General features: G+C 37.5%; 1 protein-coding gene across 4 annotated transcripts in view; it reads right to left on the reverse strand.

The window, feature by feature from the left end:
* GPBP1 (GC-rich promoter binding protein 1) overlaps positions 1–25,270 on the reverse strand; it is a 72,188-nt gene that overhangs the window by 18,359 nt on the left and 28,559 nt on the right. For 3 of the 4 annotated variants that reach the window (XM_087862137.1, XM_087862138.1, XM_045794316.2), the window contains 5 exons: positions 23,209–23,328; positions 11,259–11,382; positions 10,904–11,127; positions 6,533–6,599; positions 5,408–5,467 (listed from right to left, as the gene is read on the reverse strand). In XM_087862137.1, the coding sequence (XP_087718263.1) occupies positions 5,408–5,467; positions 6,533–6,599; positions 10,904–11,127; positions 11,259–11,382; positions 23,209–23,271 (538 nt within the window). In that variant the 5' untranslated portion in view covers positions 23,272–23,328. The remainder of the gene's footprint in view (positions 1–5,407; positions 5,468–6,532; positions 6,600–10,903; positions 11,128–11,258; positions 11,383–23,208; positions 23,329–25,270) is intronic. The other variant, XM_045794318.2, reaches the window with a different exon arrangement.

Raw genomic sequence — 25,270 nt, forward strand, 5'->3', positions numbered from 1 at the left:
TAAAGAAGGAATGTGAAGGGATGCCTGGCTGGCTCAGTCAGTAGAGCGTGCAACTCTTGATCTCAGAGTCGTGAGTTAAGGCCCACATTAGGTGTGAAGCCAGAAGAAGAAGGAGAAGGAGAAGAAGAAGGAGAAGAAGGGTGAAGTCTAAGAAATAAATCACAGATTTATGATAAAGGTACCTAAAGGAAGATGATAGGGTTTGGGAAGGAAAAGCAGCAGCCATAGTGCTAATGCACTGATTAGGCATTCATATTCAAATATTAACATACAGGTTAAGAACATGTACTTTGTATCAATTTATAGAATCTTGCTCCAATCTTATGAACTCTCTCATGTATAAAATGAAAAACAATAGGTCCTGTCACAGAGTTACTGTGAAAATTTTAAAAAATACTAGGAAAAACGTCCAAAAAAGTCAAATACTATCCTCCACTACAATACACTTCCAATTGTATTTCAATATTGTATCAAATTTTAGGTTGATTTAACATTATGGAAAATGAGAAAAATTGTGACAGAATGCAGACTAACTTATGTCCTGTGCAACTGCCCTGAATAAAGAGCCTGACCATTTAAAAACAAGAAAGTGGGGGTGCCTGGGTGGCTCAGTCAGTTAAGCATCCAATTCTTGGTTTCAGTCCAGGTCATGATCTCTGGGTCCTGGTATCAAGCCCCTTGCCAGGCTCCGAGCTCAGCATGGAGTCTCCTTGAGATTCTCTCCCTCTCCTCCCTCTCCCCACTTGCATGACCTCTCTCAAAATAAATAAATAAAAATAAAAACAAGAACGTGTTCTTAATAGCAATCATTACATAAAAGTAATGTAAAGGGTGATGGCAGCACTAACTGCCAAATTTAATTTGAGTCTTTTATATTCACTTTATATTACAGTTGACCCTTGAATAATAAGGCTTGAACTGCACCAGTCCACCTACATGCAGGATTTTCCCTGATAAATAACAGTACAATATTGTAAGTATATTTTCTCTTCCTTATGGTTTTCTTCTTAGTGTTTTCTTTTCTCTAGCTTACTTTAAGAATACATAATACATGTAATATACAAAATATATGTTAATCAACCCTGCTGGCAGTAAGGCTTCCAAGCAACAGTAACTATTAGAAGTTTTTTTTTTGGGGGGGGGGGGTCAAAAGTTATACATGGATTTTTTACTGGGGGGAGGGGCGTCAAGGCCCCTAACTCCTGCGTTGTTCAAAGGTCAACTGTACTTGTAAACGTGTTCAGCAATTCAAATTCTCTCTACAAATTCTTTTTTTTTTTTTTAAAGATTTTATTTATTTATTTGACAGAGATAGAGACAGCCAGCGAGAGAGGGAACACAAGCAGGGGGAGTGGGGGAGGAAGAAGCAGGCTCCCAGCGGAGGAGCCCGATGTGGGGCTCGATCCCATAACGCCGGGATCACGCCCTGAGCCGAAGGCAGACGCTTAACCGCTGTGCCACCCAGGCGCCCCTCTCTACAAATTCTCCTGACACAAATCTTCCAAGTACTGAAGCTGCTGGATTCAAACAGTATCCAATGTCTCCTTCTATACTTTCTCCATTTACTTTGTCAACTGGTAAACTGTATGAAAAAACCCAAACTGCTTATTATTTAAAAGACAAAATTTACATACTGGCGAAAAGACTTTAACACTTTTAAATAAAAAAACTAGAAAGTAAGTGATCTCAGGGACCTCCTTCTGTAAATTACATGACCTTAAGACTCTTTATGATCTAAGTTTAAAACGCCTGGAGGCAGGCCGCCTGGGCCCCAATGGCTCCCTGCTCAGCAGGGAATCTGCTTCTCCCTCTGTCCCCCACCCTGCTCAAGCTCTCTCGCTCTCCCTCTCAAATAAATAAAATCTTTAAAAAAAAAACAAAAACAAAACACCCTGAAGACAAATATTGGTTTAAGATTTTCATACCATCATTTTCCACTATCTTCACAAACTGTAATCTGACAAAAACTGACTTTAAATATCCCTTTATTATCTTGTTATTTATGCTCTCCCAAGACCTATAAATATTTTTTCCTTAAATACAGAGTCAATGGTGGGAGGAAGACTAGATCAATTCTTTGGAGACAGTTATAATTAAAATAGTGCTATCTGTAATACAAAGTAATTTGATAACATATACATGTATAGTTAAGAGCGGACATGTCAATTTTTTTTTCTTTTTTTTTTTTTTTTTTAAAGATTTTATTTATTTATTTGACAGAGAGAGAGAGACAGCCTACAAGAGAGGGAACACAAGCAGGGGGAATGGGAGAGGAAGAAGCAGGCTCCCAGTGGAGCAGGGAGCCTGATGCCGGGCTCGATCACACCCTGAGCAGAGGGCAGAGGCTTAACGCTTAACAACCGAGCTACCCAGGCGCCCCAGGACATGTCAATTTTTCATCCTCTGTGTTTCACTACACTCTCCATGTAGGTATCTTGTATGTATTTTCTGATTCAGTCCCTTATTATTCTTGGGCGATCTCTCACTTAGAAATTCCTCTTGCTTTTTAATAAATCTACTAGAATATGCAATGCTTACTAGATCTGAACATAACTTAGTTAACATTCATTATACATCTGTAATGTGATCAAAGATTTAATATAGGGGCTCCTGGGTAGCGCAGTCGTTAAGCGTCTGCCTTCAGCTCAGGGCGTGATCCTGGCATTCTGGGATCGAGCCCCACATCAGGCTCCTCCGCTAGGAGCCTGCTTCTTCCTCTCCCACTCCCCCTGCTTGTGTTCCCTCTCTCGCTGGCTGTCTCTCTCTCAAATAAATAAATAAAATCTTAAAAAAAAAAAAGATTTAATATAATACAGTGATTTTACACAGTTTAAATATTTTATACAATTTAATATTAACAATGCTTTTCTCATTAAAATTATTGTGATCATCCTCATCTCACAGAAAATTCACTGAGATTAACTCACCTGCCCAAGTCTAAATAACCATTAGGTAAAAGACCTAATGTTTTGACCCAGGTCTATCCCATCCCAAAGCAAATACCCTTATCCACTATATTATACGAACGGAGAAAAGGGAAATTAAAGTATGACTAGACCAAATACTTCAAAATGTTTACCATCCCCAACTAAAAATACTACTAATAGGCCTTAACTAAATGTTCAGAATGAGAAGCCTGTAGTGCATACTACCAAGTGAGATCAAAGTCCACTACTTTCTGATGCCAAGTTACTAATTTAGGTTCCTTATTATCTTGATCTAAGAAATGAGGCAATTTGAAGGTGTGAACAAAAGCATACAGCCAAATGAAGGGTGAATGTGAATTAAAATTTCACACTAATTTGAAGAGGAAATTTAGTAATAATACACAAATATCAAACTCAATCTGTACCACAACAATTAAGACAAATTCCTATTGTGAACATTAATTTTAATGCAGAAAATTAAATCTGTTTCTGATTTATATGAATTGATGCTGTTTTAAACTTTTTGGCTTTCAATTTTTTTAAATTTAATGTACAAATCTGTTTTGATTTATAGTAATTTGAGTTTCAAACAAATGAGAATTTAATAACTTGTAATTTATGCCAACAGCAGGGGTATGGTGTTTTTAACAAGGTCCCCTACATTATTCACACTTCTCAAAGAGTAACAACTTACATGACGAATAAATAATACTTATAACTCTGACCCACTGAAATTTACTTCTGTCAAACTGTCTAATAAAATCTTATTAATTTTCCCTTCTCAACCTTGACATATGTTGCAATACCTTTTTCTTCCTGTTGTTGTAATTTTAACAACTGTTTTCATATAAGATACTAGAGGAAAGTGGAGCCATTTCCACGTATAAACTACCAACAGAATGCTTTTACAAGGAAATTCAAGGATTATTCCTTTCTCTTAATTCTATTTTACAAGGTCATTAAAAAAAAAATTTACCGGTTTTCATCATGATCTAACTCAATATAATCATGTCACTCAATCTGTATGCTTTCGGCTAATATCATTGGAATTCTCTAGAAAATAACCCATCTTTAAGAAATAGTCACTAATTTGCTTTTAGAAAGCTAAACAAATAAATGCTTAAAAATGAACCTCCACACTCTTAAGTAGCATTATCAAATATGAGAAAAAAATCAGGAAAGCTCGAGTTATCAAGGAATAGACACGAAAATAAATGCTGAGCTAAAACAAAATTATGCTTAATTACTAGTGAATGAAATTTTTCATTATTTAGTATCTTAAGTACTAAATGTTAGCCTCTGCAAGTAATACATTGTTGACATAATTCATCAACACAATAGCCAGTAGGACTCCTGAAAACACACAAATCAACAGTCACTAATTATGTCTCAAATAGCATACAAACACATACACATCATTTTTTTCTCTTTCTCACCTCCCAAATAAATCAGTCACACAACTTAGTACTTTAAAATTGTTACAGGCACACTCAAGTACCTTTTTCTTTTAAATTATTAAGGACCTAGAGATAGATTAATTTAGAAAGCATTAATCTTAGGCACCCAACAACAGTGATCCTAATTAAGATCAAAATAAAGTCACAGATAAAAGCTACATGAAGGTGTTTCCAAAAAAGCTAATTAAGTTCTAAGCAGAATTAAACTTATGTTAACTGTATTTTAAGCAGGTTAATTACTTTCCCTCAAGGCATTTTTTTTTTAAGCTGGGATATTATATTTAAACTACTGCAATTTCTGATCTACAAAAGGACAGTTTCAGGGACAAATTGGTTTGTTTTGTAATACATACTACATTTCCATTACAAATTTTTACTTACCTGGATGGAAGTAGCACTAGAAAAGTTCTATTGAAGTCTTTCCTAAAATTCTCTCATGTCTTCCTCAGGAACATTGCTATTTTAAATGTTGCAATGGGCAAAACAGTATTTGGGAACCCAGGGGGGGAAGTGAGAAAGGAATAGTGAAGTGTAATACAATGAAAACTTCTTCATTGTATTCCTATGGGAAGTACTGGGAATTTAACAGTTATTCAAGCCACAATTAACCATTTTCTTTTTTCTAATGCAGACACACTTCTTAGTTTACCTAAGGCACAGTAAAGAGTACATCTTCCTTTTAAACATCTTTCAACTAGTGCTCAAAATCCTTAGACCAACCCTGAAACAGTAGAACCAAAATCTTTATATTAATACATTTTATTCTCAATATTTTCAAAGATGTATTTGCCTTTAAATCATTTCTAAAATTATTAAATTAACCAAGGATCAGTACCAATAGTATCTATAGGTAGTTTTATATGACAAATGCTCACTGACATTGATTTTTTTTATTTACTTTCATTCTGATCAAATCCAAATTATTCCTAATTTCTTAGAGATTCTATTTAACACCTTCCAGGTGGTTCTATATTCTTAAGCAATCAGTTGTTCCCAGAAAAACTGAATAATAAGGAAACATACCTAAGAGAGGAGCTTGGGAGATTTTTTTGGTTGGGTATGTGTGTGTCTGGGCGTGTAGGCCTGGGGAGAGTGGTAGAAATACTAATTTGCAATACAGAAAAAACAATGCCATTCACATGGTTCTAACAAAAGTGTCTGACCACCCCCACCCCCACCCTCAAAAAGCCCTTAAATAAATCGGGAGATTAAAAGAAAACAAAGTAATTCCCCAGAGTATCACCCCATAAATACAATAAAGAACAGCAGAGGAAGTGGCAAAGTTTAAAATAATGCCTTTGTCATTAGGACTAGTATGCTGTCACAAGCCACAATCCTTTTGTTTTGGTAAGTTGATAATTTTCAATAGGAAAATACAAATGAACATGTGTAGAAGTTCCAAAGAGGATTCAACACCTTTGAATTTGGCATCAAATAATTAATTTTTCAGGTATCAAATCTTCATATTTAAAAATTTTCCATTATTTTAAACTTCACTTGAATCTTTAAAAAGCTGTCTGATTTGTACTATGAGTGCAGTTTAATCTTCTGTAAGATGCTATCAAATTAAACTCAGCAGTTTTAATGAAACGGGAGTTATTACCCAAAAAATGTCATTAAGCTTTGACAATCAAAAAGGCAAATAATTTCAAACACAGATTAGTTCCATAGGCAAATTTATACAATTATTTAATACTCTCTATGTACAACCATTTTCGTAAGTAAAAAGATTAATTTTATGTCACACGATGATTAGAAGTACTTATCTTTCCAGTTAAGTAAGTTTTCAACTGTGAAAAACTAAAAATTAATTTAAACTAAGTTTTTTGTTTCCTTAGATTATCAGGCTGCTCTTGAAATGACATTGATTCATTACATTAACTTACAACCCTTAAAAAAAAAAAAAAAACTAAACTCATGAGTATACTTAATGGTACTAATATGTGCAAATCAAGTATTTCAAATCAAACTCTATCCCCAATATCTCGTTTTTAAAAGATAAGTGCTACTTTTTTATGTAGCTGAGCACTCAAAAACATATTTAAAAGAGTAAGTTTAATTCTAGCCTATTTATTTCTAAAAACACAAAAAAGTGAAACCTACAAATAACATTTTATACCCCTCAAAGATAGATTAAAAATTACTTACCCCATACACCTGCAGCTAAAGATTTATTCTGATTTGGTTCTCTCTCATATTCAGGATTTAAAGACGGCTGAAAGAAATCGGAATAAAAAGAATAAAACAAATGTTCACACTGCCCACATATTTTAAAAATAAACCTTTTAGGGGCACCTGGGTGGCTCAGCTGGTTAAACATCTGCCTTGGGCTCAGGTCATGACAGGGTCCCTGCTCAGCGGGGGGCCTGCCACTCCCCCAGCTTGTGTGCAAGCTCTGTCAAATAAATAAATAAAATCTTTAAAAAAATAAACATTTTTATTTTTTTTAAGATTTTATTTATTTGACAGGGAAGGAGAACACAAGCAGGGGGAGAAGCAGAAGGAGAAGCAGACTCGCCGCTAAGCAGGGAGCCCAACGTGGGGCTCAATCCCAGGACCGTGGTATCACAACCTGAGAAGGCGGGTGCTTAACCGACTGAGCCACCCGGGCACCCCATAAATAAACCTTTTAAAAGTAATCTCAAAGCGATACTGAAGGGGCACCTGGGCGGCTTAGCTGGTTGAGCATCCGACTCGGTCTCAGCTTAGGTCATGATCTCCTAGGTCCTGGGATGTAGCCCCATGAGGGCCTTGGCATTCAGTGTAGAGTCTGCTTGCTACCCACCCCCGCCACCCTCCCTTTCCGGCACACACTCGGCACATGCACTGTCTCGCACATAAATTAATTTTTAAAAAAATACTGAAAAAAAAAAAAAAAAACCTGGTACAATACAATCAACTCTTAACTATTAAAGACTAATTATTAATAAATCTTACTTTCAGTTTATTCTGCTAACCATCAAAATGGTTACTATCTATTCTCACTTCTAGAGGGAAAACAAAGAAATAATCTTTAAATATTCTTATTCTCGGGGCACCTGGGTGGCTCAGTGGGTTAAGCGTCTGCCTTCGGCTTGGGTCATGATCCCAGGATCCTGGGATCAAGCCCCGCATCGGCCTTCCTCCTGCTCCCTCTTCCCCCTGGTGCTCCCCCTGCTTGTTCTCTCTCTCCCTCTCTCTCAAATAAATAAATATTTTTTAAAATAAATACACAAATATTCTTATCCTCAAGTACCTAAGAATGTGTGATTAAAAAAAAAAAAAAAACAGGAAACACAAGACAACATGGTGTTTGCACCAACTAGAAAAATTATCCTCTCAGCGCGCCTGGGTGGCACAGCAGTTAAGTGTCTGCCTTCGGCTCAGGGCGTGATCCCAGCGTTATGGGATCGAGCCCCACATCAGGCTCCTCTGCTATGAGCCTGCTTCTTCCTCTCCCACTCCCCCTGCTTGTGTTCCCTCTCTCACTGGCTGTCTCTATTTCTGTCAAATAAATAAATAAAATCTTAAAAAAAAAAAAATCCTCTCAGCCTAAGGAAGAAAAAAAATCAGGCTACTAACCAACGCTTGTTAGGTTTTCACTACTGAATGCATCAGTTAACACACTCATTCTCAAAGCACAATACAAATTTTTATTTCAACAAGTGATTCACAGGGTATTGAAAAGAAAACTGAGTTCAGCATTGAATGTGTACGCTAAAGCTAATTTTAGAATCCTAAACTTCCAGTCAGATATATACCATATTACCTAGTAACACAGCCTGCCTTAAAGGTATTTAACACGTTGAATAAAAGGAATCCTTATTTTACTCACAAAAGTGAACTATTAACACTGTATTGACATTACTGTGAAGTCCCAAGAGAGTATGCATGCATACCAGCATGATTTCTTGATACAAACTAAGATACCAGAAGACTCTGGTGGAGGCTATAGGTGATTTCTAAAAAATACAGTATTAGAAATTACACTGTAAGCCTATCTATCTTCACGGCTAGGATGACCATCTCGGAAGTGGGGGTGAGACAATAAGAGCAGCAACAAGGTTTTATTCAGTGCTTGCTGTGTGTCAAGACCCTGTTTTTAAGTGATTTACTGTATATTACTCATTTAACCCTCATAACACTGAGAGCATTCTATGATCATTCCTGGTTTATTTATATTATAAAAATTCCATTTTATGGCAACAAGAAGGTGGAAAAAATGAACCACCAAAATGAGAAGGCATGGCAATTCCAAAGTTACTTCATTACAGGACTTATGAATATTATTCTGTTCTTCTCTTTTTCTCAACACTCCCCTGCCCTAAATCCAGTTTATCAAATTCTTTGACTCACTTCCACCCTCCACCCAACCTAAACACTATCTTCACTAATCACAGCTACCCAGCTCAAGCCATCGTCTTCTCCGATACTACTGCAACTGCTTCCTAACTGGTCTCCCTGCTCTCACTATAATCCACTGAAGAGTCAATAACTGAAACAGTCTTCTAAAAAATTTAAATGAGATCACATAACCTTCCTCCAAAGAGGCTTTCTCCTCCTGCCATCTGTAATTAAACTGAAAGTCTTTACCTTTATCTGCCAAAGTCCTAATCAAGCAAAACCCCCTGCTACCTCTCTAATCTGGTTAAATAGTCACTACCAATACTGACCCAACTTTTATCCCTTAAACATTACAAACTCACTCCCAACCTCAGTTAGGCCTTCACACTAATTCTTCGCCTCTTCCTTCCAGTTTCAACAAAGCTCACTCCTTACCAAGTAGATCCCAGGTTAAATGTCACTTCCCTAGAGAAACCTCTCCTGACTTCCCAAAGTAGCCACCCAGTCACTTCTTGTCTAAATTCTCAGCAAAATACTGATTACTTTTTCTTTTTATGTGGTGAATGCATATAATAGAATAGAAACGCGAGGGGGTGCCCTGGTGGCTCAGTTAGTTAAGCGACAGCCTTTGGCTCAGGTCATGATCCCAGGGTCCTGGGACTGGTCCCCGTGTCAGGCGACCTGCTAAATGGGGAGCCTGCTTCTCTCTCTCCCTCTACCTGCCACTACCCTTGCTTGTGCTCTGCCAAATGAATAAACATCTTTAAAAAAAAGAAACTCAGTGAGGGTAAGCACCTTGCTATTTTTGTTCCATGTATCAACAGCTAGACTCATAGAGCCACTCAAACAGACAAGAAATGAAAAATGAGCATATGGAATGAAAAATGAGCATATACAGAAAAATAAATTACCAGGGATAAATCACAAAAAATATTAGATAAATAAAATTGTACACTAGAGATCATTTTTTTATGCAACTGGAGAAGCACAGTGTTTAGATAGCCACATAGTTAAAGAATAAAGAAAAGTTAAGAAAATTCTATTTTTGATTAGTTCATACTTATTTTTTTAAAGATTTTATTTATTTGAGAGTGAGTGAGCAAGAGATAAAGAGCATGAGCCATGGAAGGGGCAGAGAACAGGCTCCCCACCGAGCAGGGAACCCAACACTCAGGACTCGACCCCAGTACCCTGGGATCATGGACCTGAGCTGAAGGCAGCCACTTAACCGACTAAGCCACCTAGGCACCCAGATCATACTTGTCTCTAAGAGTGGAGGTAACATTTCTTTTTAATCTTTTTTTTTTTTAAGATTTTATTTTTTTTATTTGAGAGCAAGCAAGCACGACCAGAGGGAGGGGCAGAGGGACAGTGAGAGGAAGAAGCAGAATCCCTGCTGAGCAGGGAGCCCAAAGTGGGGCTCAATCCCAGGACCCTGGGACCCTGACCCGAGCCAAAGGCAGACGCTCAACCAACTAAGACACCCAGGTGCCCCAAGAGTAAACATTTCTAATTGTATCTAACATAGGCTTAGTTTGCCTTCCCTGACTACTAAGAAACTTTTGAATAATACTGAAAGACAAGGGGAGTTATCCTGGAATTAGCTTAAAAGTAATAAATGAATAATCAAGTGTTATTTAAAAGAGACTATCTAAACAAAACGTACTGGTAAAATATTCTTTCCAAAAGCTTAAAAGCTTTTTAGAGATTAAAGTTTTTAAAAGATCATATCGTAAGACACAGGAGTAAGTAGAAGGAGGGAAGGGAATTGGGAGGGGAGATATAAACAAAGAGCCTCACAAAAGTAAGGATTAAAAATAAGTGAACCTGGTTTTGGCGGGGGGGAGTGCTGGGTGGTGCTCAGTCAGGTGAGTATCTGACTCTTGATTTCAGCTCAGGTAATTATTCCAGGGTCATGAGATTGAGCCCGGACTCAGGCTCCAGTCACCAAGGAATCTGCCTGAGATTCTCTCCCTCTGCCCTTTCCCCTTGCTCCCACTGATGCATGCACCTGCCCACTCTCTCTCTAAAATAAATAAATCTTTGAAAAATAAATAAAATTTTTTAAAAAATTGAACCTATCTGGTGTGATTTCTATAGAAAATGAACCATAGTGATAAAATCTCATGAGAAAGCCTTGATACTAAAATGGCGCCTGCGGAAACCTTGTTTGTATAAAAACTACAAGAAACTTACAAAATCCTCAGCCTCAAACTGTTTGCGTTCTCTCTTGTCTTCTTTCCTCCCCGTTTCATTGTCAGGTATGCTGTTTTCATGTAGTCCTTGGCTTTTTCCAGAATGGAAAATACTGCTACGAGAACGGGAACTTCCACCATGGTATCCCCCTCGATGATTTATGTTTTCAGTACCATTTCTTCCATGCATCCGCCATCCATTTTTTTCTTTCCTTCCAAAATTACCTTTATTTAATAATTGTAATAAAGTATTATAAATTCAAAGATGGTTATGCTTAAATACTGAATCACTATCAACATTCTTAAAAGAACTGAAGAAAATTATCCTTAAACTTCTATTTCTTAGCAAATTTTACCTCCATTAGGACGTCCAATACCAGAATCAAAGCCATCTGAAGAGTTGTGTCGTCGACGATTCACATCATAACGATTTTCTGTCCATGAAAAGTTTTCAGAATGCTTCTCAAAATTTATTGACGACTGAAACAAAATAAGCACATAGGTAAACATAAATATAAAACCTGGCTTAATTTATTTCGAAGATTCTAAATGGTTAAGAACATTCTGTAGTTACTTTCAATGTATTTGATAACTGGTAACTTATCAAGAAAGATTCCACTGTAAGTCTATTTTGTCTAATGGAAATCATTCCGAAAAAGCTTAAAGACATCTACTTACCCAAAAACTTTAAAAGTAAAATGCCACTGGAAGGGAAACAAGGTAAAACATAGTGTACTTCTCTTATATAACAAAACGTAAAACTCCGTATCATACATTACTTGATTTAAATAGCTCAAGGTTTTCTTCAGTATCAGAAAGTTATGGCAAATGAAGCTAAAATTCTAAGTTCTTCAAGATTTATTTCCAAACTCCTTTTCCCCAGAACAAATATTTCTAAAAATTTATCGAGATAATATATAGAGGTGCCTAGCTGGCTCAGTCAGTGGAGCATGCAACTCTTGATCTCTGCATTTTGAGTTCAAGCCCCACGTTGGGTGGAGGGATTACTTATGAATAAAATCTTAAACAGTAATGTATAAAAACGATTTTTAGGGGCACCTGGGTGGCTTGGTCAGTTAAGCATCTGCCTTCGGCTCAGGTCACGATCTCAGGGTCCTGAGATCAAGCCTCACGTCACGGTCAGGCTCCCTGCTCCGCAGGGTATCTGCTTCTCCCTCTGCCTCTCCCCCTGCCCCCGATTTTATGTATTTATTTGTCAGAGAGAGAGAGAGAGCATGCACGCACACACCAGCTGGGGGAGCAGCAGGCAGAGGGAGAGGGAGAAGTAAGCTCCTTGATGAACAGGGAGCCCTACCATGTAGGGCTGGATCCCAGGACCCCGGAATCATGAACCGAGCCAAAGGCAGACGCTTAACCAACAGCGCCCCTAAATAAAATCTTAAAAAAAAAACAAAAACAAAAAAACCCTGTTTTTAAAAATTAGGAATCTATAAAAACCATAAAAGTCACAAATATTTCTAAAGGTTGCTGTTCTTTCCCTGTATTATCCCATTAATCCGATAAGATCATAATCAAAACTTCGAACCTTTTCTTAAAATGCCCTGACCATTTCTCTGGGCTGGACTTATGTTACAACCACCTCCAGGACAATGAGCAGAGTCTCTCAGCTGCAATGTAAGCCCACTGCACATACCCATGTCATCCACTGGGCCCCTCCACATTGTCACTTGGGACTTATTGGTGCTGCTCTCCTATTGCCCCCAGCCTCATCCTCATGCTGCTTATGGTGCCATGAAAGATAAAGTCCCTTGATTGTCTCGTATCTTCAGCCAGCATCCATGAAACACTAAGAGCTTACCATGGTAGGCCTCCAAGCAGGGTAAAAACCCAAACCATTCACAGACCCCTAACAGTTTGGGTGGTGAGGTTGTAATGATAACAGAGCTTAAATTTTCTGGAAAAAATAAATACAAGGGTCTCCAGGCCACATTAGGAGCATATGGGAAGACTCTCAAGATTCTGGCAGCAACTGCTGTCATCCAAGTGATGGGTGGAAGTAAGGGTCCCTCAATGTTTAGCGGCCAACTGGCAAAGAGTATAATTGAAACAAGGTGTCCAAACAGTGATTTAGGTTTGGTAACCCTCCCAAGTAGAAAAATAGGACTTTTTTATGATGACAACGGGGGTCCCACCTGAAAGGCAACACTGCTGTGGCTGCTAAGCCAAGACACTCCAAAGATGAAACAGAGGCCGGCAATGAGGATACAGAGTTTTAAAAGATTAAAAAGTCATTAGAAGAAAATCTGTTAAGGCTACGGTCTACTTGGAAACAAAATAAATGCAGACTCTAGCTTCCCTGCAATGGAAGTGTTCTGTGCCCTTCTGTACTCCCTGATCCCTCCCTTCCCCACTGTATCAACTTCAGCATTTTTAATGAGAATGTCAAGTTTGCTGGTATTTAAGGAAAGGGACAAACTTCTATAGCTCTGGTAGACACACATGCTCAAGTCACCATCTACCCACTCCCATGAGGAGTGAGACAGTACTAAGCATGGGGTGGCTGAAAATATTGAGGAATGTGGGAAAAGACATGTCAGTACAGTGCATGCGGGCAGGAAAGGCCCCATCTTGGGAGTCTGCTGAAGCCAGAAGGTACACAGAAGCAGCAACATCAACCCTGGGTTGCGGATTCAGAAGAGAAATAATAAGCCTACAAACCACGTAATAATCCCCAAAGGAGTTATCTTCTCCTCCACCCTGTACTTTCCCACATCCACAGATGAAGAAATCATGTAATCTCCTGAAAGCTTGGATTCTAAACCTGAAGTGCATAATTTCTTAGTCTGTGCCACTATAGTGAGAAAAGGTGCCCCAATGACCCAATTTGACTGATTCTGGAGTCTGAAGAAAATTCAGCAGGAGGAAAGAGAAATTAAAGTTATCTTGCAGGTGAGGCTTTTAGGGCAATTCAATATACTACTGTTTTTTGTGTTTCAACCTGGTACTAATTGTTACATGGTTGTACTGAAAATGCTCAAGATTCTTCCATTCAGGGAATACCACAGGATGACAGGTGATTCCTGTCCCCTTTCAGGTAGTCTAGCAAAAACACTATAGGCTCCCAGAAGGAAAGAAAGAAAAAAAAAAAATCAGAGATATAGTTGGAAAATTTGATAGGTAGTGGAATATTCAGATGAAGCTATTTACCAGTACAGCAGTGCCATGTGCCTGCCATGTACACCCCTTTTTTAAAGGGTATATGGTTCTTGCCCTACTGAGCTCTTAAATGAAAGTGAACTCAAACTAAGAACAGAAAAGGCGGTCCATTAGGGCTCTTGATCAAATGTAATTTGAGCATGCAGCTAACCTGGCCACTGGGACATCTGTTTTGCACAAAGAAGTGTCAACTACCCTCTGGAGTAAACCTTATTGACACCATAACAAGCTTCTGGTTCAATAAAGCTCTCAAATCACGGTCCCTTAAACGCCTGGGTCTGGTTCACTGCTGATTCAACTACATTAAAAGAGGACAGTGTCCTCTGGGTGGCAGCAGCCATCTGGTCCCACAACTCTGGAAGACCAAGTGGGTAAGCGTCATTCGGCACAATGGGCCATTTGTCCCACTGTGAAAGAGGCCATATTACACATCAAACCTTTGATCACTTCTTGGAGCTATCAACAGTGTTTCATCACCGTTGAAATTTTTTCAGGTTACAGTTTTGCTGTTGCAATCTGGTCACATGATTATGACCCTTGAAATTAATCCATGTCATTTTTTTGGACCACCAATACTCCAGTAGTACTGCATCTTTTGTCATAAAGGTCAACCTGCAATAGGTCAATATTCAAGTACTACTAATCAAGACATTCTACACCCTCTACTATCCACAGGCATCCAGTACTACTGAACAACAGGAATGGTCTCCTCAACATTCAACTCAGAACAATCTGCAATTCTACATTCCTCAACTCTTCACACACTTTGAGACACTTTGGTCAATGAATGCAGCACACCCAAAAAGAAATCATCTCTTCTTAGCCACTTCCTAGGTAATGATTAGGATTAAAAAAAAAAGTTATGAAATTATACAGACCTATTTTTAAAATACCAGGATTTTGCCCTGATTATCTCATGACATGATGTTTCTTTCCTCTAAGAGAAACTACAGGCCAAGCTACCTCTCAAGGTGATGGTCTGGTCAAAAAGAAACCTAATGAATTCAAACAATCTGGTTTGGCCACCTGGATTCTCTTTTTGGTGGGACGTGGTCCTGTATCTGAAAATTGTGACCATTTAATTCAGTATACGTCTCACCAAGTACTCACTACAGTGTCCAATGTGGCCCAGGGTGAGCATTATAATGGGTCTCTGCAATTATATAAAAATGTCCTTATCCCACTTACATCCAACTCTTCCAGATAAAAAATCCGGGTGTGAGTAGGGAATTTTTAAGTGAAGTCAGCTATCCAAATAAGACACACCAATTTCATGGGTATAGAAAAAAAAAGACCCTAGCATCTGTGGAAGGAACAGCTTTGACCCCAAAAGGTGCTGGAAGGAAGAAGAACAATTAATGCTCTATCCCCTAGAACCAGCACCACTGCCTGAATCATACAGAAGCTGGAGAAAACACTGAGCCACTGCTAGATGTGCCATCCTCATACACTTTGAAATCAGAAAAACTCATGTGACCATAAAGAGTCCCTAACTATTCTCCTGTGCTTGATGTCAAGTGCAGCTCCTGAATGTGAATGTGTAAAAACACTTAAACCAGCACAACCTGGGGGCGCCTGGGTGGCTCAGTTGGTTAAGTGTCTACCTTCAGCTCAGTCATGATCCCAGGGTCCTGGGATCAAGCCCACACTGGGCTCCCTGCTCAGTGGGGAGCCTGCTTCTCCCTTTCCCTGCCACTCCCCCTGCTTACACTCTGTCATATAAAGAAAATCTTTAAAAAGCAAAAACAAACAAAAAACCCAAAAAACCCCCAGCACGACCTGGTTGCATTCCGATAAAAAATCATGATTCTCCCAACACCTGAATGGTCTTAAGTTCTGCCATATATGGCAAATGATTCTGCAATAATGGTGACAATGTCCATGATTCCTAACCAAACTAATGTAATAGTAATCCAAATCATGTTTAACAACAAATTCCTAACTAAAGTGATCTGTGCCCCTTCAGGTGGAATGTTTTTTGTGAGGGAAAATAAGCCACAAGCTAGCTTCTAGGGAGGATCAGAGTTGTTTTTTGGCCCATTTATTGTCCTTATAATTGTAGGTTAATGACACCAAAAATCAGGTCAGTTTAAACCCTCTTAAGTGGATTTCAATGGGTAACAGAGGAGCCTTAGACCACATACTGGCTGGCTGAAGGAAAAAAAAAAAATCACTACCTGTCTGTCCCCTCTAGGATTTGCTCACAACCAGCTAGATCCTGGCCTTAGCCTATTATTTGGCATGTTAACAGAAGCCTTAATTAAATGCTGTATAAAACAATTAAATGGATTTGGTTTTAGCTTTGGTCAGAATAATCAAAGTGGCTGACAGAGTGGTATAATCACATGAAAATTCAAGTTTGGCCAAGAATATGTAGGGCTGATGGGTTGATTGTTGGGACAGCAACCCATCAGGGGCCCTGAGCATTTCCTTCCATTCTTCTTGTATGCCAAGAAGGCCTTCACTGCTCTTTGTAATGGCCCATTTCTCAAGGTATGGCTGCAGTGAGCAACATTTGAGGGATGACAGGTAACATCCTTCTCTGGGACAAAAAGCAGGCTTATTATAAATGTGGTAGATCCCCAATCAGCACCACAGGTAGCATCCACCTGGACCCTCCCATGTCAACTATCAAAGGTTTTTTGTTTTTTTTTAAGATTTTATTTATTTATTTGACAGAGAAAGAGACAGCCAGCGAGAGAGGGAACACAAGCAGGGGGAGTGGGAGAGGAAGAAGCAGGCTCATAGCGGAGGAGCCTGATGTGGGGCTCGATCCCATAGCGCCAGGATCACGTCCTGAGCCGAAGGCAGACGCTCAACCGCTGTGCCACCCAGGCGCCCCAACTATCAAAGGTTTTAGGAGGCATAAAGAACCAGTGCTGACATCATGCTCATTCTGCTTGTCGTGCTATTAAGTAATAAATAAAGTTCTTGGCCCTTGATCCAGGAGTCTCATGTCTCCTGCCAGCATCTATGTTAGCTTGCTAGTAGGATAAAATCCAGACCCTTCACAGATTGACATATACACAACAACACAAGAAATACAAGTAATAAGGCTAAAAAGGCAGACAGGAAACTATTAGTGAATGTATGACTGCCCATATTTAAAAATCCAAAATATAATACAGAGTAAGAACTAAAGTTGCCAGAAAAAACACGGACACAAGATGTAATATATCTGCAGCAAAGACTTAATAATAAAGCTTTTCATTATTTTTTAAAGTAAACTCTATGCCCAATATGGGCTTGAACTCACAATTCCAAGATTAAGAGTCCCATGCTCTACCAACTGAGCCAGCCACAAACAATAATAAAGCTTTTAAAAATAACATTTAGGGGCACCGGGTTGGCTCAATCGGTGGAGCTTAAGCCCCATGTTGGACAGAGTTTACTTAATAAAAAATAAATTAATTAAATATTTAAAATAGCCAACAAGTAGTACAAAGTACTTGAATTCACCCAATGAAATATATATGCAAGACTGAAAAACATTGTAACTTTAAAGATGTTAAAAATGACATATATGCACACACACACCAATACATATATACACATATACAGATGTATATTATCCTAAACTAATGTGAAAAGAAAAGGAACGCAAAAGAAGTAACAAAGGATGCAAAGAGGCATTTCACAGAAATATAACTCCATGTGCAAAAAAAGTGAAAATGCACTTTACGACGAAGATTGGCAAAAAAACTGTGATATTTGGCAAGAATTTAAAGTAAAGAGAATAGTTAAATAGCATATAGGAGTATAAATCAGTACGCTATGCAGAAGAGGAACTTGGCACTATCTAACCAAGTCCCAACTATTTTTTTTCTAGATCTATGTTGGAGCCTTCTATTGAAACTGTAGTCCATAAATAAGCAGAATCAACATCACTTTGAAGACTGTTATAACTCGGGGCCCTGTCCAAGAACTACTGAAATGTGAATCTGCATTTTAACAAAATCCCCAGGTTATTTTCTTATCCATCGAAGTGTGAGGAGCAGTGGCCTAAAGAATTCTAATCGATGTGTACAAGAAGATATCATAAGAATATTCAATGCAGTGTTTCTCTAGAGTAGCCAAAAGTTATGTTGTAAACAATCTAAACTTCAATGGACAAATAAAATGTAGTACAGATAAACAAAAATAGGATACCACATAGAGTTTTAAGACGGTTACACGACATTTGTGAATATCAACATGGGGGGGGAGAAAATCTCAAAGATACAATGTAAAAGATGCAGATATATATATATGAAAATCACTGATAAAAATGTTTAAACATACCTAACAATACTATTTGACATTCAAGTAAGTAGTTTTAAGAACATACACTGAGAATACTTCTGGGGAAAAATGAAGAGAAAGAACTGTGAAGAAGTTAAGACAGTGGATTTCAATGTACACATAATGCTTTACTTCCAAAAGAAATAAAAGCTAATATAGAAAAATGTTAAGATATCACTATCTTGATGTTTAATAAGTATTTATTATCTATCCTTCTTTGTATGTTTCATTAAAACCTTCAACAAGGTTTTTTAAAGAATTATCAAAACATGTACAGAACTGCTAAATCACTACACATTGTACACCTGAAGCTAATATAACACTATATGTTAACTACACCAGAAAATTTTAAACTTACAAAAAAAAAAACCTTACCAAAACAAATAAGCAAATTACAAATTACCAAAGCAAATATATTTCTAATATATATGCCAAATTCCCCAATGTGAAAAGAGCTATTACAAAATCACTAAGAAACAGATTACATGAACAAGCAGTTAAGAAACCATTCATAGGCGTGCCTGGGTGGCACAGCAGTTAAGCATCTGCCTTCTGCTCAGGGCGTGATCCCGGCATTATGGGATCAAGCCCCACATCAGGCTCCTCCACTATGAGCCTGCTTCTTCCTCTCCCACTCCCCCTGCTTGTGTTCCCTCTCTCACTGGTGGTCTCTATCTCCGTCAAATAAATAAAAATAAAATAAAAATCTTAAAAAAAAAAAAGTAATCATTCATAACACCAAAATATACTCAACCATAATTTAAAAATGCAAAGTAATGAATTACCATTTTTCATCTAATTGCACAGATTAAAAAATGTGAAAACACCCAGTGTTGCTGAAACTGAGAACACTAGCCCCCTCATAAAATTCTGATGGGATTATAAGTAAGTATAACCTTTCTTTTTTTTAAAGTAGGCTCCAAGCCCAACATGGAGTCCAACACAAACCTTGAACTCAGGACCCTGAGATCAAGACCTGAACTGAAATCAAGAGTGGGACACTTACCGACTAAACCACCCAGGCACCCCAATACAACCTTTCTGAGAGCTATTAGGCCATTACCTACCAAAATGTACAAACCCCTTGATTTGCTGATTCTACTAAGAATTTACCCTACAAATATATTCAAGAGATGCCTAGACAATCCTGCAGCTTAGTCCATTAACTGGTAAACTAATTAAATAATCCATGTAGATCCACTCAATAAAAGATTACGTAGACACTGAAAAGTTAGATCCATACGCAGAAGAGACAGATACCAGAGATGCCATCCCTAAAGAAAAAAAATTTCGTTTATCCAAACCAGGATAAAAATACATTCTGGTGTATGTATAAAAGCACCCTAATATTCACTTCTGAAAATTAGTCTACCACCTAAAAGTTTAGAAAATAAATTTATTAAGTTGATAAGCATTAAAGTCAGGCACACATGGATTCCTATCCTAGCTCCAGCACTTTAGGGCACATTACTTACCTCTCTTAACCTTAGCTCCCTCCTTTGTATATGGGAGAAAGAAAACAGAATTTACCTCTTATGTTTTCTGTTAGCATTCACATGAACCGTTTTATACAATCACTGGTATGTAATAATGACTAAAAATTTTTAAAAAAAGGTATTACCATGAATAAGAAAGAGACCCTCTCCATCCCTTTACCATCTTTATCCCTTTACATACTTAAAATCTTTTCCTAGATTCCTTTAAAAAATAATTTAGCAATTTTTTCTTGGATACCCACAGTATGAGTCACTAGTTAACAAAAACTCTACCGAGTAAACAAGAAGTTTCAATGAACTCTACTATCAGTCTGACTGAATTTTCTGATCTTCTCTTAGCCTGGACTTTAAATACACATTTTCAATGCAAGCCAACACTGTTAATGCAACATTAAAAGAAGTTTTGGTAAAATATTAATCACTATTGTTTAGATGTTGCCATGAAAGAATCCATAATGCACTAATGCTACACTCTAGCCATAGAACTACAGATTAATGAATGTGAATTTACTGTAGTGGAATGTCATCATAACAGGTCTGTATTATTTTGTACTTAAAAAGAATAAAAATTCCTATATTTTCTATATCGTACCCTGTATTTGCTCTTTTAGTATCACACCCTTGGAATCAACCACCTCCTCCCTCCTTCTCTTAAGTAGGCTCCACACCAATGTGGGGCTTGAGTTCACCACCTGAGACCAAGAGTTACACGCTATTCCAAATAAGCCAGCCAGGTGCCCCAGGAATCTTCCTTCTTCTAACAATACTATAAAAGGATAGCTCAACCTGATTACAGGGATCAATTTATCATCCTTCCTAAGGTAAGATGGCCAGAAGGAGAACATCTAATACAAAGAAGTATCTAAACTTTTCCAGTATCTACAACCATTTCAGTTCAGTATTGCTTCAATAATAAAAATACTACCCAAAATGCAACTCAGGATCTATTAAAGAATGATAGTATCAGTGGCAATTTACATTTTCTAATAGAATTAAAGAAAATAGAAGACCAAAAGAGAAAATATTAGTGTACCACAGATGTATGACTATTATTATAGTTAAACCTATGTGTACACAAAAACATTATGTAAAATTTGCTTTTTATTGGGTCCCAATCAACAGCTCAAATGTCAATGCCCTATGCCGCATATAATCAACCACATGCAGTTTAAAATTTCACCACATGATGGGGCTAAAATTCTACACACCTCAGAAAACTACTAAAGTGCACTTCCAAGAATATTACTTTTTATTTCAAATCCTCATCCCTTTAAACAATAAATCAAGACTTCCATTACACTGAAATAGAGAACTCCACAGTAAATTAACGTCTGTTCCATTTATTCAGGGTAAGATTAAAAGGGCTCTGGCAGAAAACAAGAGGTTAATTATAAATGAGAACCCATGAATAGTGATTTGTAGACATGAAAGGGTAAAATGGAAGGTGTAAGAAGTCATTACTAAAAGGTCTGTATTTGTCAAAACCACACTGGGTAAGGTCTAAAGAAATAAGTTCAAGGACTGCTAGTTAAGAGTTCAAATATAAATACCATTTTCTGTAGGTAATTTAAAATAGATTTGAATAATTGAGATTAAGAGGGGAAAATCCTAATTCTCGAAATCTTCATTCATGAAGACCTCTATCCAGATCAAGGGTCAGGTTCTGGAAAGCAGTAAGGATTTAACCACATAAAGCAACAGTTAATCTTAATGAATCTCAGGATTAACATCTGAATGAAGACAAAAATTATTCTCAATCTTTTTAATGTTTTGTAGCTAACTTTCCAGGTGCTGCTAATTTTTTATCAATTCGCTTGAAAATGAAAACAAGTCTTATACCTATTTCAGAGAGAGTAAACAAAATAGAAAAAAGAAATAAAGGTGGGTAGCAGGAAACTCATGTAGTCGGGTTCAGAAGTAGGCCTGAAAAAAAATAAACAAACCTGCTAGAGGGCTAGATTAGAGCTGCTGGGTTACAAGGAAGGGGGAGGTGGAAGTAAATTGCAGAGACCTACACCTAAGAGGAAAAGGGGCAATCAGAGAATCTCTAAGAAGTGATCTCAGTGCTTAACCAATACAAGTCTCCATTTTCTAACAAGTTCAAATCCCACTGCACAGGCTATGAAATGAGATATTTAATCATTTGACAGCATTCCAAAACAAGTCCTATGTAAAGAGTATAGAATACGAAATGCATCCTAGATTCTAGTCTAGGCTCACAGTAATTCTATGAAAAACAGGCAAGTCAATTAACCTTTCAGAGAATCCATCTGTAGAAAATTATGGGCCAAAATTTGGGCCAATTTATTATGATCTGACAAGTCCTTACTGGGGACCGACTTTCCAAATTATAAAAGTTGTTCCCATAAGAGCTGCTTTTAATAAACCAGTTTTGTAAGAACTGCCTGTACCCCCAAAGGTCCTAGATGAACGCCTTAGCATGGCAGAGCATGATGAACAGGCAAACAGATGATCAAGACTCTCCCCTGATTCCTTTGCACTATGGGAAAAAAGTCAAAGACAGCTATTAAGCCAGTTAGATTGATTCTAAACAATTTCAAGGTCGGTCTCTTTCAGCAAGTCTTTAAGTGGAAGACAACTGCAATGCCAGCAAGTCTAATACAAACTACTGTTTTGATTTTTGACTAAAATGAACATTTCTTAGATTACTGAGGCCTGATATGTAGCAATGTTGCAAAGCTTTCATCACTCTTGAAATTTTAGTGATGTGCCATTCAAAGTGTTATTTGTCTGAAAAAGAAATCGTCTGGGTACAAGCAGAGACTTCAAAAACCTCAGATTTTGGGGCGGCTAGGTGGCTCGGTCGTTAGGCATCTGCCTTCGGCCCAGGGCGTGATCCCAGGGTCCTGGGATGGAGCCCCGCATCGGGCTCCCTGCTCCTTCCTCTCCCACTCCCCCTGCCTGTGTTCCCTCTCTTGCTGGCTGTCTTTCTGTCAAATAAATAAATAAAATCTTTTAAAAAAATAAAAATAAATTTAAAAAAACCTCAGATTTTTCTTTTAACGTATTACCTATAGAACAGGAAATAAATCAAGTTACTATCTAAAGAATAGTACAGATAAAGGTAAGACGCAATGTATCTAACGGGTTTGCATTAAAATGTATGGAACTCTGGTTAGTACAAAAGACAACTGAAGTAAATGGTGTACAGTATGGTGATAAAAAACTGACTTTTTAAATATAAAAACTAACAGATTCCATATGAAATAACTTAGATGGTAATACAAGAAAATTTTCTACACAAAAATATTAAGGCTTCACGTTTCAACTACATTTGTGTACAAGAACAAATGAGAAGCAGACACAAAGAAAGAAATGCACGAAAGAGTACCTTTGTTGATGATGGTGGAGTAGGAAAATTAAGCCAGGCTGGAGCAAAGTCATGCTGCGCCATTTAGGTCCAGTCTCTCCAACTCAGTGAAACAAGGCTTCAACACCTCATGGCAAGTCCCTGTCATATAAAAATGGAAGGAAATTAGACCTGGAGTTCCTTGCCAAAATTTTCTTAAGCTCTATCTCTTCTGAGCGACAATGATTTTACTACTCTAAGATTCCAATTATAATGAAATTCTAAAATAGGCAAAAATATAACAGAAACTAGATCACTGGAGTGGATGGGCGGGGTCCAGTGGGGTAGGGATATGACTGCAAAGGGAAGGTCATTCTTGAGGTAACGGAATTTTATCTTGATTGCAGTTATACAAATGTACACATCTGTCAAAAATCAAACTGTACACTTAATATTTGCCTATTTCACTACAAATAAACTGTATCTCAATAAATGTTATTTTTTTAAATCACCATGGTCTAATCACAAATAGACATCAAGTGTCTCTAGATGTGACAAACTAGGATGCACATTACACCATCTATAATGTATTCTCGCCCCCACCCCAGATGGAATCTGAAATCTGATCTAACTACTAACTTTCACAAAGTTCAACACAGACAAACAAATTAAAGAAAATCTGAGGGAAATTATCCAGCAAATCCAGATCACAGGATACTCAACAGGTGAAAATAATCGTGTTTTTTTTCCCCCAACAAATAAACAGTTTTCAATATGCAGATCAAACACATGTGGGCCTTACGCAGATCCTTACTCAAACCAACCAACCTTAAAAAAATGAAAATTATGAAACAATCAAAAATTTAAACATGAACGGAACATTAAATGACATTAAGAAATTATTACTCATTTTAGATGTGACAATGGTAGTGTGATGGTGGTAAATAAAAGACTGAAGTCTTTACAGTTACACTGACATATCTGGAATCTGTTTTAAAAACAGATAATGGTGGGGCGCCTGGGTGGTGCAGCGGTTAAGCGTCTGCCTTCGGCTCAGGGCGTGATCCTAGCGTTATGGGATCGAGCCCCACATCAGGCTCCTCTGCTATGAGCCTGCTTCTTCCTCTCCCACTCCCCCTGCTTGTGTTCCCTCTCTCGCTGGCTGTCTCTGTCTCTGTCAAATAAATAAATAAAATCTTTTAAAAAAAAAATAAATAAATAAAAAACAGATAATGCTAAATGGGGATAACTGGAAAAAGGCTGCATATGCATTTAGAAATGATAGTACAAGGAGGTATGCAAATACTCTTTTCTCTAGTTATATGTATGTTTGAAAATTTCCATAATCAAAAGGCTTGTTGTTTTTTAATTACAATCATCACAATGGGTATCAAATATTTTAGGCACTAATGCTTTTCTTCACTCTAAATTTAACTTTTTGGGAGCCTCTATCAACGGCATCAATAAAGTTTCAGGTTGCCAGCCCAATCTAAACAGCAAATTCATAGTTTTGTTTTTTTTTTTAAATAAGGCAGAAGCCAACTGGGCAACTGTACTCATTTCAATACAAAGCTTAAAGGCTATCAGCCAATGAAGGAATCTAATTTTCTGTGCATCACAATGCCTGAGTTTACTAATAGCAAATGTTTTATATTTACAACTGCATAACCCCAAAAGTGAAATTTTAAAAAACAAAATAATCAATACCACTGTTAATCTTCCCTTTTCCAAATTCTTTCAAATACTGTTTCTATGAAAAAATCCTTTATGGTCGTATCAACTTGCTAAAATACTTTTTAAGAAAAATTCTCAAATATCATAGAAATATTCTATTTTTTACTATCCCAAACTGTAGAGATCTATTCAATGAAAGGTTAAGACTGGCCAGATACAGGAAATGGATACAAATGATTAACTCACCATGGTAATGAAAACGTTTAAATGGTATAAGTTCATATGCGCCATGAGTGGAAGGTGGAAAAACCTTGATCCAATCTGAGTAACCTGACACCACCAATTCCAGTAATACACTTATGAAACAAGTATACGAGTGTACCTAATCAAAATAAACTACATAAAAATTCAGGCACTCTAAGTTCTAATT

Source organism: Ursus americanus, chromosome 5 (genome assembly GCF_024610735.1).
Source record: "Ursus americanus isolate L20-20 chromosome 5, mUrsAme1.1.p, whole genome shotgun sequence".
Lineage (NCBI taxonomy): Eukaryota > Metazoa > Chordata > Mammalia > Carnivora > Ursidae > Ursus > Ursus americanus.